At 33.3% G+C, this 18,874-nt stretch overlaps 1 protein-coding gene across 1 annotated transcript in view; it reads right to left on the reverse strand.

The window, feature by feature from the left end:
- DNAH8 (dynein axonemal heavy chain 8) overlaps positions 1-18,874 on the reverse strand; it is a 132,701-nt gene that overhangs the window by 46,617 nt on the left and 67,210 nt on the right. Inside the window, exons 49-62 of the mRNA XM_054195249.1 lie at positions 18,569-18,806; positions 17,340-17,482; positions 14,616-14,750; positions 11,822-11,944; positions 9,848-10,061; positions 9,192-9,301; positions 8,472-8,635; positions 5,211-5,403; positions 4,678-4,800; positions 2,840-2,970; positions 2,372-2,525; positions 1,746-1,910; positions 959-1,185; positions 443-561 (exon numbers count right to left, since the gene is read on the reverse strand). Coding sequence (XP_054051224.1) covers positions 443-561; positions 959-1,185; positions 1,746-1,910; positions 2,372-2,525; positions 2,840-2,970; positions 4,678-4,800; positions 5,211-5,403; positions 8,472-8,635; positions 9,192-9,301; positions 9,848-10,061; positions 11,822-11,944; positions 14,616-14,750; positions 17,340-17,482; positions 18,569-18,806 — 2,239 coding nt within the window. The remainder of the gene's footprint in view (positions 1-442; positions 562-958; positions 1,186-1,745; positions 1,911-2,371; positions 2,526-2,839; positions 2,971-4,677; positions 4,801-5,210; positions 5,404-8,471; positions 8,636-9,191; positions 9,302-9,847; positions 10,062-11,821; positions 11,945-14,615; positions 14,751-17,339; positions 17,483-18,568; positions 18,807-18,874) is intronic.

Raw genomic sequence — 18,874 nt, forward strand, 5'->3', positions numbered from 1 at the left:
CGACAAGTAACAGCTACTTATTCTACAGCAGAAATCTGAAATAAATCAACTGTGAAGCACTCAGACTGTGCAGTGAGAATTTCCATAGACAAGTCCAGACGTAAATTAATAACTGTGTTTAGAGCTACCTCTCTCTACACTAGTAAATCAGATGTTCTCTCTGGCCATTTTCAGGTTCTACTTTCTATTACAAATGCTAAATTGGAAAATTTAATATAATGCTGAGATGAATGATTAAGCTGGAAGCTTCTTTGAGGCATTTTTGTAAGAGAATCATTGTGAACTGGTGATAGCTGGAATGCTTAGAAATGGTCCTCATATGCCACCAGTTTTGAGCTGTGATACAGCAGAACTGGTTATAAGTGATCACTGAATAAGAAGTCAAATATTAAAAGCACATACAGAGACCATACGTGGAAATATTTATCCGTATTTTGCTTACCAATTTGCATTCGTTCAGCTTGTTCATTAATAATTGCTAACTGTTCAGTATAAACTTCTTTGTAGCCATTGATGAAAGAGAGATAGGATTTAGGTGTTACATAAGTTCTTCTTCGATACCTAAAACATAGTATATTAGCAACATCAGCTTAGTACATATTTTTAATATGTACTACATTTGATTACTTCCAGTGAAACAAAAGATTATATAAATCAAGTCTTTAATTCAGTCAAAATCAAAATCAAATTTCTTCATAATGCAAACCCTTAATTCCAATTAGATTGTTTTTATCCACATAAGCAATATTAAAGATTTTTGAATAGTGGGAATGAAGAAAATGAATTTGCAACATAACAGTAATTACTTTTCATGGCCTTTGCATATATTGACGTAGCAGATTTATTTTTGTATTACCCTTAAGAGACACTTATTGATTCACAGAATAAAATGAATTCAAAAAACACTATCAGTAGCTATACTTTTGGGATTAACTATTGCATTTGTATAAAATATTACCTTTGGAAATAATTCTCACAGCTTTCTGAAACTATATCATGAAAGATACCCATGGTTTCCACTACTTGTGTTTTAACTGATGCAGAGCAGACCATATTAAATTCTGAAAGAAAGTAACTGGCTACAGCTACAAGAGCCTCCTTGGGCCATCGACTGAACCAATCCATGGTGCACCCTGATATGAGACCAGGAAATTTCAAAGAACGTGCACGGAACTTCTCACCAACCTAAAGAAAGTAATACTGTTAATTTATGATATGACACTTATCAGGTTTTTGATCAAAATTTTTAATTCATATAAACAACTAAATAGTCTATTTTTTTCCTTGCTAATTTTCTACTTAGAACACTCTGTACAGTTTTTTCTTGCTACATTTCAACATTCAATATTTTGTGAAATTTGAAGAAAGAAGTTTGTGAAAAATATAAATGTTTTTAGTATTTTAAAACTTCAATTAACTTATTTTCATTTCCATTAAATTCTTGTTTTCAAGTAAAGGGCAAGAATTTCCCAAAGACACATTCATTGATTTGTATTAGGAAAGAATATGTCAGGAGGAAAAAAATACTACTTTAACATGTAAGAAATGACTTAATTTTTAGGTATTTTGATTTTACGTTCTGACAACTGTACTTTTATTATCTCAGCAATTACAACCAGACTTCAGTAATCTTTTTATACATCTTCAACTCTCCTTAAAAATATAAAGCTTGAATAATTCTGTCACACCTTATAGGATGGTTTGCTAATGGAAGTAAGGAAGGCAGATACGAAGAAAAAACTCACTGGAGAAAAGCAGAGGACAACATGCAAGTTCTTCTTTGCCCGAGTTAAAAAATATTCATAAAGATTATCAAAGGTAGGAGGACACCGAGGCATCTCTTTTTTCATCACAGGTACTAATCCTTGGGTGATTTCATCCAATTCATCCCGAGCAAATAAATTAGAAATCTTTTTATAAAATTAAAATTGATAAGAAAATAAATCACATGGATGTAATTATTACAGAGTTTACAAATATTTGTCTGTTTACACCTGTATCTCTCTCTCTGCATATACAGAGTTCAGACAGATTAAACCCCCAAATTTTGCCCTGATTTAGACTTCATGTAACTCCATTAAAAACTAGTAAGTCTAACTCAGGAAGAGTACAGATCTTGAATGGCCAGTGAATACTCATTTAATAAAGGGTACTGAAATACCCACCATAGCTCCTTATCTTTTCCGAGCTTACATTGAAATAGAGATAAAGGAAGTCATACTAATAACACTCCTTATTCTAAAAGTTGAGATATTTTAATCATTATTGATTCTACAATTTATTACCAAATTAAATAGAAATAAACTAGTGGGAACAGGTTCTGCAGTTTCCTGCTTCTAAAGTACATTGCCTGTCATGTTGAGACTCTTACCTCGCCTGAAGACAGCAGATTATTAACATATTCCAAAAATGACTCCTCTTTTATTTCATTATCAGTGAAAATAAAAGTGATACCTTTTCCTTCTAGTCCAGCTGTTCTATACAATGATTTTAAATCATCTGAAAGATTGCTTACATTATAGGATCTAGGAGGAATAAGAAACATTACCTGTTTATTCAAAGCAACTCAGAATACTGCTATTTTCAGATTATAGTGTTTTATAAATGACAGTGCAAACATCCTTTGTAAACACACATATTTTGGCTCAGGAATAGCTAACACATAGTCCAGCTTTCAAACTTAATCCAATGTTATATACAAACCAGAAAAGAATCTATTGTTTTCCACATTTTCAAATGGTGACAAAATTAAAAAAAAAAAAGGCTGTTAAAAACATAAAGCTATGACAGTGTAAAGCAGCAGAATAAATTTGATTTAAATATTACTTGCAATTCTTACCTGGTTAAAGTGATCTGAAATATTTTATAGCCAGCAATAAAGGAGGCCAACCTTGAAAGACTTTGTTTTCCAGAACCACCAACTCCAACAAGTAAAGCATTTCCATATGCTGTCCGAATTATCCGAGAAATCTATGTAGGAAGAAATAGAAGAAAGGCTCATTAATAAATTTAAATTAAAATGTTAATTAGAAAAATTTTAAATCTGTTATACTCTACACTTGATTTACCAGAGCACAATGTAATGATTATTAAAAGGATTCCTGCAGAAAATTTTTCCTCTCAAAAGAAGACTCACACATTCTTTAGGAATTTTGTGTGGCTAATGAAAAAGCTGCATGTAAGGATATAGGGTGGTTATAATTAGTTACAAATAGGATTTGAATACATAAAGCAAGACATTCTGACCTCGGTTTTATGTTGAAGATATCATCCTGAATGTGTTTAAAAATATCAATAAAAAAACCTTTAGCTACAAGAATAAACATACTACATTCCTAATTTTAAGAGTCTGAAAGATTTAGACAAATTTAAACTATCATTTAGGGTTATACTCTATTTTATAATCTACCTTCAACATTTCCTTCAAGTTAGTTTTCTTAACAAGTCTCCCAGACAAAAAAGCTGGATTACAAATTTACTATGTTGCTTTTTTACACATCTCCAGTATATACATCACATCTTCCTTGGTTTTATTATATATTAGTGCACTATTCTTTTAAGATGCTACAGCTTGCTCCTCATGTAAATTATGTACAAAATGCAAGACATCGGCATCTACATCAAGCCTTTGAATTTGGTTCATTTTTTCCTTCAAAGAAATTTTGGTTTTATGCACAGTTCCCTCTGAGACTATCCAGATAACTATATTAAAATAGAAGTCTAAATGTGAAATTATGAGGGTGACTAAATTTATTGTCACCATAGTGACAGTAGGGCTCCTTTCTACTACCTAACTGCATATTCCAGATATTCTGGTTAAAACTTGCCAATGGAAATGGAGCATCAGAGACTTTAAAGGTCTTCAGAAATTCACCTTGCATCACACGAACGCTATTTAAAAATGAAGTTATTTTCTTCTATTTAATCACAAAGCAAACAAAATCATCTACTTCACTTGAGTTCATCTACAGAAGAACCAAACATCTCATTCTGTTCTGGTTTTACTGTGGCTTCTATGTGTCTTTCAGTAAACCACCATCAAGTTAATGTAATTCCAGAAATAACTAACACAACTTCTTAAACCTGAGGCACAGCGCTTGAAAGAAATCTCATGCTTAGCCATTTTTTTTCCCCATGGCGAATTCGATTCTGATTTGGATGAATTCTTTCCTTACACCTTCCATTCTGAATAGGGGTTCAACTCATTATAAACCGAGACTTTCCTCTACCCTACACCCTGATTCTACTGCAAGCCTGATTTATATTTCTTTTCATGCCTCCCATCCAATCAGATTCTACCTCATGTTGTTTTGGTCATTTGTCAGGTATAGATATCTTTGAAGTCTTCTCTGAATTCTTAACAATTAAAAATGATTCTATATACAAAATATTAATTTGCCTCTTTCTGACCTTAACTTTCCTGCTAAAGAAAATCTTTGTATCTCTGAATACACAGAAGCTTAATCAAATATATAAAATAAGGTATTTATTACAAAACATGAAAGCAGGTAAAACAACTGTAGCTCCTTCCTAGTTCTCGAAAATGACTTGGCAAAAATGGCAAGCCAGTTCGGGCATAAGAGTAGCCTTTTCCGCATGGGTCCTCCTGCATAGCTTGCCCAAATCAGGAACACTGTTGCAACAGTTAAACTACGAAAAAAGTAACAAACCCCAAACCTTAATAAGATGTGTCATTGCATCCTTAAAAAACACCAAATCAAGAAATGATGCTCTAATACATTCATTGTATTGTCTCTGATACATTTGCAATTTTTCACAAAGAAATTCAAAGCTTGGAATCTGGAAAAAAAAATAATGAAAATCAGTAACAACTAGCATGGACCTTCAGAATTTAAAACGGCACTAACATTTTTACACAAACTTGAGTTCATGTACTGGCCACGCTTAATGAGATTGTCTAGTTAATTCACTGTAGAGATTGCAGTTGTGTTTAAGCAGAAATTTTCTGCTAATGATGGGTAAAAAAGGAGCAAGGAGAATAGAAATGAATAAACTACATTTATATGGCATTATTAACATCACTAAAATGATTTATTGCATACTAACCATAAAAATCTAGATAGATCTTCACAAAAAACGTGGTAGGTATTCAACAAAACTTTCTGTTTGACATAACTTTAGCAATATAACATACTTAAGAACTAAAGGAAAACTTCAGTGCCTGGTATTATAGGTGTAAAGTGAAATACCTCCTCATAAATTTTTGGTGCTTCAAACACAAAATCTTCTGGTTCATCACCAGTTGGTTCAGGCATCTCCCGTAAAAAATCTACAAAATATGGTTCAGCTTGAAGAACTTCTGTTAACCCTGTATCCACATATTCTTCAATTGCTTTAGTAACAGTTTTATCAAACCAGGCTGTATCTTCAGGAGTAATAAATCTAAAAATCAGAGATTAGTACAATTTTTAAAAAAATGATTTCTAGTTATATAGGGAGAAAACCAGATTACTAAATACTAATTACTAAATAGAAAAATACATACTAGGCAATATACACTAGACAGCTGTCACAGAAATGGATTAGGCAATATTAACAGACGTGAAATGCGTCCATACACTGAAGTATAATAGTCAATCACATTAAACACAGAAACAACTCGACTTTCCAACTTTCCAACTAGAACTAGGCAATAACAGACCATTTAATTTCTCAGATGAAAAAGGATGAAAAAGGCTGAATGATTTCCCACATAACCACGGCTAAGTGACCCTTATCTTTCAACCTGCAGTAGAATAGCATAATTTATGTTATTATAGTACTGCCTATGAAACTGCAATGAGATAAGGAATAGTGAAAGGAAGATAGTATATATAACTATATATAACTATAACCCGACTTGATTCTCAATTCCTCTTACACTAAAATCTGTAATCATAGAGGGGAATATACACTGGGGAAGGGGGCAGGGAGGAGGAATAATGCAGACTGAAATAAAACAAAGTCTGCAAACACAAATACTAGTGACTACATTTCATGGTTGAAACAACTGTATCTGCTTCCATTGATAGGTTCAAGATGGTTTTAATACAGATCAAGATCTTTGACTACTATGATTATCTATCTGAGACGCAATCAAGAATGACTCTCAGTAGTAACTGGTAAACATTAAAGAAACACCTCAACACCAGAAAAAGGGAATGCCAACTGTGAATGTCAAACTACAGAAAAAAAAAAAAATTCATCTTTACTTCTTTTCGTTTTCAGTGATACAACTGAGAGGAAAATAGGACAAACATGAAAAAGCCATACACAGTACTCTGAGTTTTCAAATAAGACAAAGAACACTAAAGAACTGTGACACAGAGACAGCCTAGATATACACTATATACTTTATTATTCTTAGAGGTTCTTAGTGATGGCATTATAATACTAACCATTATGGAATCTAAAAGCAGCACGGAAGAAGAGACTGCATGACTGCACTTACTCGCTCCTTCTCTCTAATATATAACATATCTGTACAAATACATATCATCTATGTATTTTTAAATTCCCCAAAACAACTAATAAAAAAAAGAACATTTCCGTAAATGTCAGTGATATTGCTCCTAACTTTAACGCAGAAAATAATACACTCAAAGCTGTATGATACTTTTGCATCAGTGGGTATGATCCTAACTTCAAATTAAAATTAAAGTTTTTCCCCCTTTTTATATCAACAGCATTCTATCACACACATAAATACATAAACATCAATTTCAGTAAAATTGTATGTTTACATAATATATGGTAGTTCAGGCACTCAGAAATATCAGCAATGTTAGACTTTGTACGGGATTTGCATTGAGTAGGCTTTTTCAGATTATAGAGAAATAACTATTAAAGTCAGCAGAAAACCCTGGCCTTCATTTCTATATTCTTGAAAACTGATGGACTAGATTTCCTTTTAGATTTCCTGCATGCATTTTCTGAATTCAGCATATGTATCCAAAGAGAGAGGTGAAAGTGAGCAGGATTTTCAAATTAGAATTCCTCTGGGATATCAGAACTGGTCATAATAGCAGTCTTACTTCCTTGGCTCTTAACTCAAGTTTGTTAATGCACCTTCCTGGGGAAAATAAGGAGGCACCTGCCAGCTGATTCAGAGCTCTCATGGAAGAAAATGAGGGATTCTAAAGGTATAGGTAGGGATGGTGAACAAAACTGCTTGAGAAGGGTCTATGTTTTGTTTGGAACTGCTTCTAAGGTTTACTTGAAATGGAGGGCAGTTGTTTCACCCACCAGTTTTAGCAACGTGTAATTCATCTCTAAATTTTATACACCTTGTTTTGTTTCTGTTCCAACTGAGTACATGCTAAAGTCCACATACCAATGTATACTTAAGGATTTCACTTTGTCCCTCTTATCTTTTGAAAACAGAGATGGAACTTCTTATAGTTCTTTTATACCTTTGCTCTCTGCATTATTTTCTACAAGTTACTAAAATAATGGCAATTAAGCCTGACTGTGTTTGAATACTATGCAGTCATTATGTATACATCTTGCCTGCTACCACACCAAATCATCTGCACCAGACTGCAGTTGGCACTTTAAAATAGATAAATTCCATTTTAGACTCCTGCAACTATGTTGAATATTGAAAAAATTCTGGTCATGGCAGGTAACTCCTAACCACTTGCCAATTCAAGGCCTTTAGGTCTAACTAAAAGGCAAAGCAATATAGTAAGCCCTCTTGTGTCCCTGGCAAAACATTTTTCATTCCTTTCACTTTGTGATAGCTTTATAAAGTAAATGCAGTGTAACAAAATACACATACTTATTTTTAAGTCAACATTTAACTTCAATGCTTTAATTATAAAGCATTAAATTTATAAAAATTATGAAGGACCTTCCTCAGGACATCAGAATAAGAAATAATTATATTCATGAAGATCCACAATAGTGGTGGGTATAAGTCAAGATTTTACTTACACCTAAGTACTACACCTAATATTTCATAAGAAATCAAAACACAAAATGTAAACACAAAAACGTTACTGGATCTTTAACAGATTCAGCTCACAACTGTATCTGTTTTATGAAGACTTTAAAGGAGATTTAGAGGACACGGGCCATTTTTTAATCATAGGCATGTGACAATTTTTTCTGTGAGGAGATCAAAGCAATATTAAATTATTGTCTGTGTATAAATTTAGGACACCATACAATCCTCTATTTTACAGAGGAACTGTCTGACTGTAGCCAAAGATAAGAGCCAAAAAAATGTAGGTTACAGCATAGAATATGCATGTATTTTGAGTTCTCCATCCAATTACTGGTCTAATCTATCAGTACATAGCATGACATTGTTGGGATAATACCCCAATGCAGACTGCATGTAAAATAAGGCAAAATTTTTACATATTGGCATAAGAAGGTTTATCATATTAAGAAGTTTTACAGATGTATGAGCATAAACAAAGTAAATGGCTAAACCTACTAAATACAAAATACAATAGTTATTATACCTGTCAGCAATTACTCGGGTACATTCATGTTTAAAAAGTGTTAGAAGGACAGTGCTGTTGTTGCATTCTTCTGCCTTTATAGTTAACATTCCTTGCCAAATTCTAGAAAGGTCTCGAAGATTGAAAATATAGTGGAATTTAGATGGTGTAGGCAGCATCTTTGTCTAAAGAAAAATATTGTTAGTATTCAAAATCAGTAACATTTAGAAGGAATCAAGAATAATATAAATTATAAATTTGTAATTACTCATAAAATATAAAAATAACAAAACTACTACTTTTCACACATAATATTGTGGGAAAATTCTTTCTAAGAAGTCATCAAAAATATCTCATTTGTTTGGAAGCACGATCTAGCACTAAATGTAAAACCCCAACTCATATAACATGTAATTATTTCATATGCTGCTCTGGCCTTTATAAACTAAAAATTATAATGTATAAAGAATTTCACTCCCTGTTCCTTAGCTACAGTGACTAAAGCTTTGGGTAACATGAATAAAACTATAGGAAGGAATGGAGTGGTATTTCCATTCATCTGTCTCACATACTGAAATCTGATATTTTCCATACTGCATCTCCAAAACTTTTTTAGCCCATTTTTCTTCTGTGTTTTTTTTTTTTTGTTATAGATATGTTCTTAAGGAATACGTGCCTAAATTACACTAATAGATACTCTGTTCAGACTGATTGTGATAAAACTTTCCCTGTAATTTATACCTTTGTCCACTGCCACAATATTCTGCTTGTTGGGACCAATTTTTTCACCATATCACATACTTCAGGACTGAATTTTCTACATGAATGAAAGTATCCACAGCCAATAGCACCTGAAAAGGTAAAATACAATATACAATTAAACTCCAGCTGTAGGACATAATAAAGTAGGTTGTGAGAAAGACATATAAGTACTTATTTAAAGCATTAATTTGCTTTTAATTACAATGAAATAATTTTGTCTCTCTTGTCCATGTCTTTCTGAACCAGTGTAGAAATAACTGTCAGGAACTGCTAGCTTTTAATGATATACTGCATTGACAAAGTTAACAGAACTGAGAACTTTAGCAACAGAGGGCATTTCAGACAGTGCAGAGGTGGAATGGTAACCTACACAGCAATAGGACTGCTCATATTCTTCCAGTAAATGCCATTATTTTTTTTATTAGTTATTTTGTATGTCCAAAACTAGAAAGACATGAATTTAAAGGGGTTAATTTCTGTTTCATGGCACCATTTTTGCTGTAATACAGCTTCAGTTGTTTCACTGGAAAAACTCTAATTTGCATGATGAAAGTGAGAAAGAGAACATGCTTTTATACCTTTGTCAATTATCAAATTATGAAAAAAGATTATACTAAAACAAGAGAAAGAAGTACCAAAAATTTTGTCTATGGATGCATTGGATGGTAATGTACAATTGAATACACAAAACTGTCTTTTTAAACGCTGGGGAATATCGTTACGGCCTCCTCCAGGATGTATCATTGCTGCTATTAATTGTACATCTACAATTGTAGTGAAGTCTCCAGGTTTATCCAAGCTGTACATTCCTTTCATTTCCATCATCTGACGAACAATTTCATTTGTTACCTGTAAGGTTAGGTAACTTGTACAAATTAGAAATTCAAACAAGAAAAAAAGAAAATATACCTCAATAATTTTATTTCTTCTTGTAATTCTATCACTAATCCCTAGAAAGAGGTTTTCACTTGAATCTAAACTCAGATTAAACTATCTTCCTTAGTCTTACGGGAGATCTCAGTTCATGTGATTTTAAACAGCAGGAAAATTCTTTCAGAGCTGTACCACCACATATTATCAACCAAATGTGTTTGTATTCCTTTTGACTAAATAAAGTTAAGGCAATGAACTGGAAAAAAAAATTGTTTTGTTCCATATTTTGCTGCTGGACATTCAGCTCTAGGTGTTCAAACTATGCTTTTCAGTTTTCCGTTTGGCCTCCTTCAAAGCAAAACAACTAATTATTTTTTTGAAACAGGAAGCTGTTTATTCTGAAAAGTTTATTCACTCCACTCTACAGATCAGGGGGCACCAGAGTTTGCCCCCATAGCAACTGCTGAAATGACATTCAGCAAGTCTCACGTGCTTACATACCCTAACAAAGCCACATGATACGCAGCAGTGCACCAGTCACAAACCATCATCCCATTAAAAATATTTCAGCAATGTCTTGGGGCCATAATGGAAGACTTAGTGGAGGTCCTTTCATAATGAAGATCCTTTCTATTATTGAACACTACCTGGGCCTGTGAGGGTTCTTCCTCAAACACAATCACCTATGTTCTAGACTACAGTCAAGCAGCTCAGTGTTGTGGGTAATTCAACACTAGTTTCAATTTAAAAAAAATAATTAAAGTTCTCTCAAGTGAGAGCAAATGATGCAAACCAAAGAACTGATATATATTGGCATTTAGGTAGAAAGCCAGGTTCCACTTCAGAGATGCTAAAACCATGCTTGGCTTCCATTTTGACAAAAACAGCTTGCTAAAGTGAAGAGGAGGAACTATTCACTCTACATAGACTCACTTATATCCATACTGCCACTTAAATACGTGCCCAAGCCCACCCTAATGACCAGACCTCCTACCCACACTGTTAACAAACCAGATCAATGCTATGAGCAGCCTTAACCCAAACTGTGAGCCTTGCAGAAGCCAGAGAGCCTGAGCTTTCAAAAGTGCACAGAGGCCCCAGATTTCTAATTTGTTATTTACTCTGAGAAATTAAAAAAACAGTAATAGTAAGCATACTTGGTCTTTATGATAGACTAGACATTCCAGAAAACCCAGCATCCTGGGCTGGAAATACTTCAGACCTCCTACGGGAAGGAACTGAGAGACTTTTGCCTGATTTTGGGTCTGTATAGGCATATGAATGTTACACACCCAAGCTGTAGATGGGCTCATCACAGCCAAAAAATCTTTAATCAAGTTTGCAAGCCAATGTGTTACCTTTGAATTTGGACACAGCCTTTATTACTTTCTCCGAGATAGCACACTTTCACTTCGCAGAAAGTTTGTTTAATAGTGCTCTCAAATTAATGTCAATCTCGAATTTAGTAATACAGTACTTTAGTACAGTGAAGCTTTTTATTTAATCTTACAAAAATATGACAAAGTGGAGATAATCTAAGATATGACACCATTATTCTACCTGTCTTGTCAGTAAACCTTTCTCTCTTTTTTCTTCACCAATGTACCATAGTTAGAAAGCATTTCCAACAATTAACAGTTAATTAAAATATTAAGCAAGTCCACTGGTTCTCATGTATATATAAAAAAAAGTGCACCAATTTGAGAATAAGTTGTATTTTTTAACAAACAGTTTACCTGATCTCCCCATTCATTGATAAACGGCATATTGATATCATCAATAAAAACAGTCATCTTTCTGCCTCCAGGAGGTCCATAAGTACTTCCAATGCGTTTGTCCACATAACTCTCTATTGTCCTCTAAAAATTAAAGAAAGTTCTTGTTTTGCATCTAAAGCAAAAATGTCGTGTTAAAAAACGTATGTCTTACTGCTTTCTGCTACAGCACTTATCCAATGATTTCTTCTTTTTTGTTACTAGTTTCATCTCTGATTCATCATTAAGGAACCCTATTCTCCCGTTCATCACACTCATTCCTACACAAATCCCCAGCCTTAGAACTATGTCCCGCAACCCAACTCTGGCTACCAAAGAAGTTTTTAAAAAGTTTTCAAACTTGGAAATTATTATTTCATTATCAGCATTGAAGCCCATTATTACCATGAAGTCACCAAACTAAAAGGGCATTAATTTTAGTATGATGCATTATCTCTGTATGAAACATTACATCTTCTTGTGAATTGTATTTCAGTCTTCAAACATGTCAAGATTAATGCAAGAGAAACTGCTAAGAGAAAAGAAAACGAACAAATGAGAAGTTGTGAATTCTGTTGTGTATCTTTTTTTTTCCCCTCTTGCTTCACAAATCAGTAAGAGATAGTAGGAAGACAACACACACAATTTGGGAAATGAAGGATTAATCAAAATTGTATTAATTAAGAATAAGCTAGAATATCAACAAGCAGAAATAGTATTTTCATTATCCACAGCATAATTTTTATAAATATCAGACTTATTTAGAAAGGCATTTAAGAATCTCCCTTCCAAAGGGTAGCTCTGGAGAGGAATGGAACCTGATTTCAGAGAGTCTGACATGCACTGTCTGAAAATGTTTATTGCTTTGGATTTCCCCTAGTTAAGCTCATATTTGCAGTACAACTGCAGACCACACAGAGGCAACTTAGATTCCTTTGACAGTAATTTCCCAAATGTCTTGTAAGCTAAGTAATGCAATATTTTAACACCTTGGTGGCAATAACCTTTTAAGACTGAGTTTTGAACTAAATAAGAAGCAGGATCCAATCGACTAATTAGACGTTGATATGTAATTGAAATATATCTTCGAAGTTCTACAGCTTTACAGTCTTTCTAAATGTACTTGGAACATAAACAATGGCAGAAAAAATGCCATTGAAACGTTTTCCTTAGACAAATAATTTTTTAGCTTCACAAGCATAACTATCATCCTATATGAGTAAAGTGGCATGTACTGTCATAAAGATAGAAGCATTAATAGCATTTTTGAAACAGAAAACAGATACAAGTTTTTTCCAATGTTTTTGTCCCATTTTTTTCATGACAGAAAATAACTATGTGAGTATGCTAAGATAAACACATCCAGAACACTGATAACGTTAACGTGTCATTTTGGAGATATGTGATTAAGGTGAAAAAGAAACTGCTAAGAGAAAGAAAGTGATTACATAAGAAATTACGAACTTTGTAGCACATCTAACAGATCCAAAATCACCCAGTCTTGCAAATAACCTGAGAATGACGACTCAAAATTAAAAAACTATTTTGAGTGTGGCTATTTCAAGTGTTTAGAAGGATTTCAACTGTTTTGTTGCTACATCTCCTTGGACATCAACAGAGTGAGCTATGTATTCAGCTAGCTAGCCAAAAAAGAAAGCATATCTTCTGAGGTACTACAGGACTGTATCAGAGAGAAGACACAGTAAGTTCCTTTCACAGACTCTCTGTACCAGAGACAAGGAAATCTGGGTTTTGTTTCCAAGACAGTAATGTTCTAGGGACTCATAATACACGAAGTAAAGGACACCGAGACAGAGGTACTGACTGTTCAATTAATCTTGCATGCGTGAAAGGATGCCTGATTTACTCTGTCTCACAGTTTGATATAAACCATGGCCAGAGATCTTATGCATAACAGAAAAGCTCAGCAAACATTCTGTGAGTTTGGAATTAAAAAAAAAAAAAAAATAAGAAAGAAGATATTTAGAGCCATTACTTTTCACTGTTACATTTACATTAGCTTTTTAAAAAAGACGCTTAATTTTGGGATGGAGTTCATAAGATTGTCTCCATAAGCAGACTTTTCAATGAATAAATATTCTAATATGATTACTTTATCCTCCTGGCAGATTATCACCATGAATTCATTGCATCAAAGAGGTAATGTAGCCAATTCAACTTATAGGATTACATCCTAGGAAATTCATAGTATTGAATCATAGCACAGTGGTATAAATCATCCTTTTAATCACTTGAAAAAACTATCGGTAGCATTTTTTTCTATTTATATGGATTTTTTAGTAGTTATATTGGGAAAGGGAAATCTCTACAAAGTTATGATGATAGAGGACCTTAAAGATTGTATTCCTGATGCTGTATTCACTCCTGAGCTGAGGAAAAATAAGAAAGTTGAAAAATGTTTTTGTTTAACAAAAATAAAAATTATGGTTATAAACTAAAGAATCGGGAAAAATCTGAAGATGTATAACCAAAAATTTTCATTAATCTAAAATGAAAAAGAAATGTCTTCAGCAAAAAATGGATTCCTAGAATTCCATAATGAAAAAGCACACAAATACATGTATCTCCCTGTGAGTGACTATATTTAATTCTTATCTCAAAAATTATTTTTTATGGAATTTTCTGAAGTGACTCAGAGGAAAAAGATCTTTTAGACTTCATTTCTAAATAACTTCTTTTATCATCAGAATTAAGTACACTTTAAATATTTAGCAAGGAAATGATATGTAAGAATCGCTTAAAATCTATATTTTACCTGAAACATAAATGGTTCTGTGGCAGATGAAAAGTTTAAACATTTTGACAAATGCTCTTCTGGATCATATTTCTTCATATATGCCTTAATCATGACTGTCTTTGCAGTCCCTTGTTCTCCTGTAAGCAAAACCCCCTGTAACAGATAGTTACATCACATAACTAGTATCAAAACATATTTTGGTAGGTTTTCCTCTAAACTGAATGTGTGAGGAGATACATAAAATTAATTTGCAGTGAGTATTGTACTGTTCAGGTACCCTTTTAGACAGGCCAGTGAAACTGGTAGAAGAAGAAGCAATTTAACATTGAAGCTAAAATGTGTTTTATGGTCCACTCACAAAAGGAACTGAGAACTACTCCTACTTAACAGTAACAAAGGAAAATCATCTGTTTCAATGCAGGCAGTTGTTCTTCAACTTTTCTCAAGAGAACACCATCCTTCCTTTAAGGAGCACTGGCTCCCATCCACCGCTTCTCTTCTCCTAAATTGGAATTTTAAATCTGTTACCAAGGTTCCCCAGCCTAATTATGCTGATATAAACTGACCTAGCCAGAAAGGCCTTCTGGATCCTTAAAGAGTCCATGTGTCCTCTGATAGCAGTATGTTTTTCAGAACTGCAACCAAACTTGACCTGTACTTTTTGTCCTGAATTTCATCAACTGCCTATCATGAGCATGCTTGATTCTTTCTCTAAACACCCATGGAGGAATATGAAACCCATGCATTTTTTTCAGAATACTTTTAAGAACAAGATTATTGCTGTTGCATAGGGCCTTTAAATCACTTAGTCAGGATATCAAGCTTTGACAAAGCAATTTCAGGCAAGGATGTTCACAAAACAGTCAGAAAACCTCAGAAATTTTCCCCAATTTTTTTTTTTTTTCTGTACTGATCGTTTTATTACTGGAAACAAGCTCCCTTTTAATTAGACTATAATTATTCTGTCTCCTTATTACTGCAGTATTTACAACAGCAGCATTTGATGCTTCTAATATGGCACTCTTGGCTCTTACAACTCATACTATCTTAATGTGTGCCTCATTGTATATATTTCTATTTTTCAAAGCATTTTTACTCCTCTCTGATGGCTTATTCAAATTAAAGGTGGAGAAAATTCTTGTTTCAAGCTAATATTTTGATAGCAAGTATTTTATTTCTGCTTTCTCTTAATATTGTATATAATATATATAGCATTACGTAATATATTTTCTGGTCAATTTGTATACTAAGTGTCATTTCCCTGGGGAAAAAAAAAAAAGCAGTAATAAATGTCTCAAGAAGGAAGAAAGCCCTTCCTGGTTTCCTTCTTATTGTGGTAAAATCTGAATGTAAACAGAAAGTTGCTGAACCAAAGGATTAATACTTCTTTCCTTTCTCTTAAACCTCATATAGAATCTCCCATTTCATCTCATGAAAGTGAGCTAGTTAAGAACCCTGCTCTTTTTTCAGGCATGTAAGTATCCTCCATGTGTTTTTTTCTAGCTCAGATTTTCATCCTACTGATATTTTTCACAGATGGTATTATCTTCATTATTATACCCATTCCATGAAAGGAATTTTTTCAGTTTGCAAAAGGGAGGATGTATTATTTATGACTGAGAGCACTGAAGTTGATAACGCAGGAGATTCCTGCAAGAGATTTGAAAAGCTCAGGTACTCCTGACTGACTTGCTCCTGCTTTAAATTAATGCTCTCCAACAGACAGCCACAGTGATACCACACAGTCTCATTCTTCACCCTGTTTTTGAACATCCAAGTGATCAACTGACCATGACAACACAGAGGACACTAATAAACTCGCAGAACCAAGAAGGGAAGCCAGACCTGTGAAACACCACTTTGGTTTCAGCTAATACATGTAATTCAGCTGGAAAGAAAGTTCATGCTGCTGGGATCTGATCCAGGGGAGGAACAAAAAAAATAATAAAAAATTTCTATCACTATTCAATCTGTGATTAAATCAAACCTTACCGAATAAAAAAATGCTTAAAAATGCTTAAAAACAAAGCAAGCCTACTGCTTCCATGGAGGGGAAAATTCTAGTCAACAGGGAAGCATAGACAAGTCCCATTGCACACTGAATGCTGAAACTTTTCAACTGAAAAGAGTTCATTTTCTTCCTAGTGGTTGCTGTGTTTCAGATTTGGTATGACAGCAGTGTCAATAATGCGTATCATTTTCATTGTTGCCAGGTGATGTTTATATTTTTTCAAGGACTTTTTGCAGCTTTCCATAGAAGTTGAGAAGAAGTCTAGACAGAATGATGGAATAGCAAATGGGATATTCCATACATAGACATCATACCCAGTGTATAAATGGGGTTATCTGAGGGGCAGATACTCGTGATCACTGCTCAGGAGGGTACAAATTCATCAAGTGGTGAGAGTGACTTGCGTCATTATTATTATTGTTGTTGTTATTTTCCTTTTCTGTTATTGTTCTATTAAATTGTCTTTATCTCAACCCATGAGCTTTTTTTCTTTTCCCTTTCCCCTCTTCTCCCTACCCTTCTGGGGGAAGGGGAAGACTGCACAAGTGGCTGCATGGTCCTAGCTGCTGGCTGAGGTTAAAACCAACACAAGCAATATGTAAATCATGATGCACCTAGCAAGTAACAACTAGAGAACATGAAGAATTACTGCAACTCCCATTACTGTATAATGAAGTTTCTACTTATTTCACATAGTAGGCATATCCTTCAATAAGTAATCCTGTACTTACTTTCTGTTGTTTTGCGATTGTGTTTATCAAAAACTGAGTTCTGACATTGTCAACGTTTGGAACTAGAATAGATGCATAGTCTGGGACACTATCTGTTGGATAAACATATTCCTGAACTCTTTTACTCCAGTGCTCCCAGTCACCTGAAATTACAAAAGAGGAGGAAAATAACTCATAATATTTTGATCATGTTCAAAGTTTTGTTATTACAAAAAAAAAAAAAATCCTAGACTTTATGGGCGAAGTACTACAAAGTATAAAAACGGATAAGTTTTCTCAAATCTAGCTAAAACACATCTAACAAAGGACATACTTAGTCATGACTTCTAATTAGTCTTATATATGTATACACTGTATATGTATATACATATATGCATATATATACACACATTTTATATACTATTTATATGGTATATGTATATATGTATACTACTAAACATACACATATTTCTTAAATTATATATAGCTATCTAAATAAAACCCCCCAGAGAATGTTTACCTAGAAACTCATTCTCACACTACTAGTGAGGAATTATAGAACGTGCAAATACAGATTGTGTATGTGTACGCTAAATCAACACTGCTGGCCAAAATACCTGAATTTGGGTACAAGAGAAATAGACGTATTCATGTGAGAATATATTCTTAAAGAACACTAAGTTCTTTGTGAAACTGGTTGTGTGTGTGTTATTTAAACTATAAGTTCATTGTGGAAAATATCACACTACCTAAAATATCAGTATTCATAATATTCAAAATATCACACTATTCTTACAGTTTTATAAACTTTAAGATTTATTACTGATTATCAGACATGGATAAATAATTTTTATTAAGTGGAATTAAAATCAGATTATATTTTTTAAAAAATAAATATTAGCTGTGAGGAAATTAAATATAAAATTAATATTAATTTAGACTAAATCAGTCAAAGCATAAATTATCTAAAAAATGCAGGCTGATTAAGTTAATAGAAATCTGTGAGAATAAAATTAAAAACAAAAGAAATACTAAAATGTTACCAATGAGCACTCTATCCCTTGTTTCTGACATCTCACTTGCACAGAGGTGCTGCATATAGAATCTGCATTACTACTATACTGTCATCAAAAATCTGCGCTCATATGACTGTGTAATAAGGACTAAAGGAGTAATTTTAAATTTCAAAGAAGCTATAACTCATTTTTAAAGTGTCAGTATAAAAAAAGAATGTTAGTGCTTTTTCTTACCATAATCAGTAACATAAAAATCATACATTGTTTGACTGGTGCCAGGGGAGATTTCTGGTAAGTCTAATTTGTTATCATGAGTCCTCATGAAAGCCTCAAGTTTATCTCTACTGTCCAACTCCAAAAGAGCACCTAAACTCCACATTATTGCAAAGCAGAACAATTTATGCAGATGAGATACAGTTGATAAGCCGCCTTCTTCCTTCGATGGAATCAAACCCTCCAGAAGATTAATAGACTGAAAATATTTTAAAATATTATGCATTAAGAAAATATTACACAACCATCTTTTATTTTTATACATAT

This window comes from Rissa tridactyla, chromosome 3 (genome assembly GCF_028500815.1).
Source record: "Rissa tridactyla isolate bRisTri1 chromosome 3, bRisTri1.patW.cur.20221130, whole genome shotgun sequence".
Classification (NCBI taxonomy): Eukaryota; Metazoa; Chordata; class Aves; order Charadriiformes; family Laridae; genus Rissa; species Rissa tridactyla.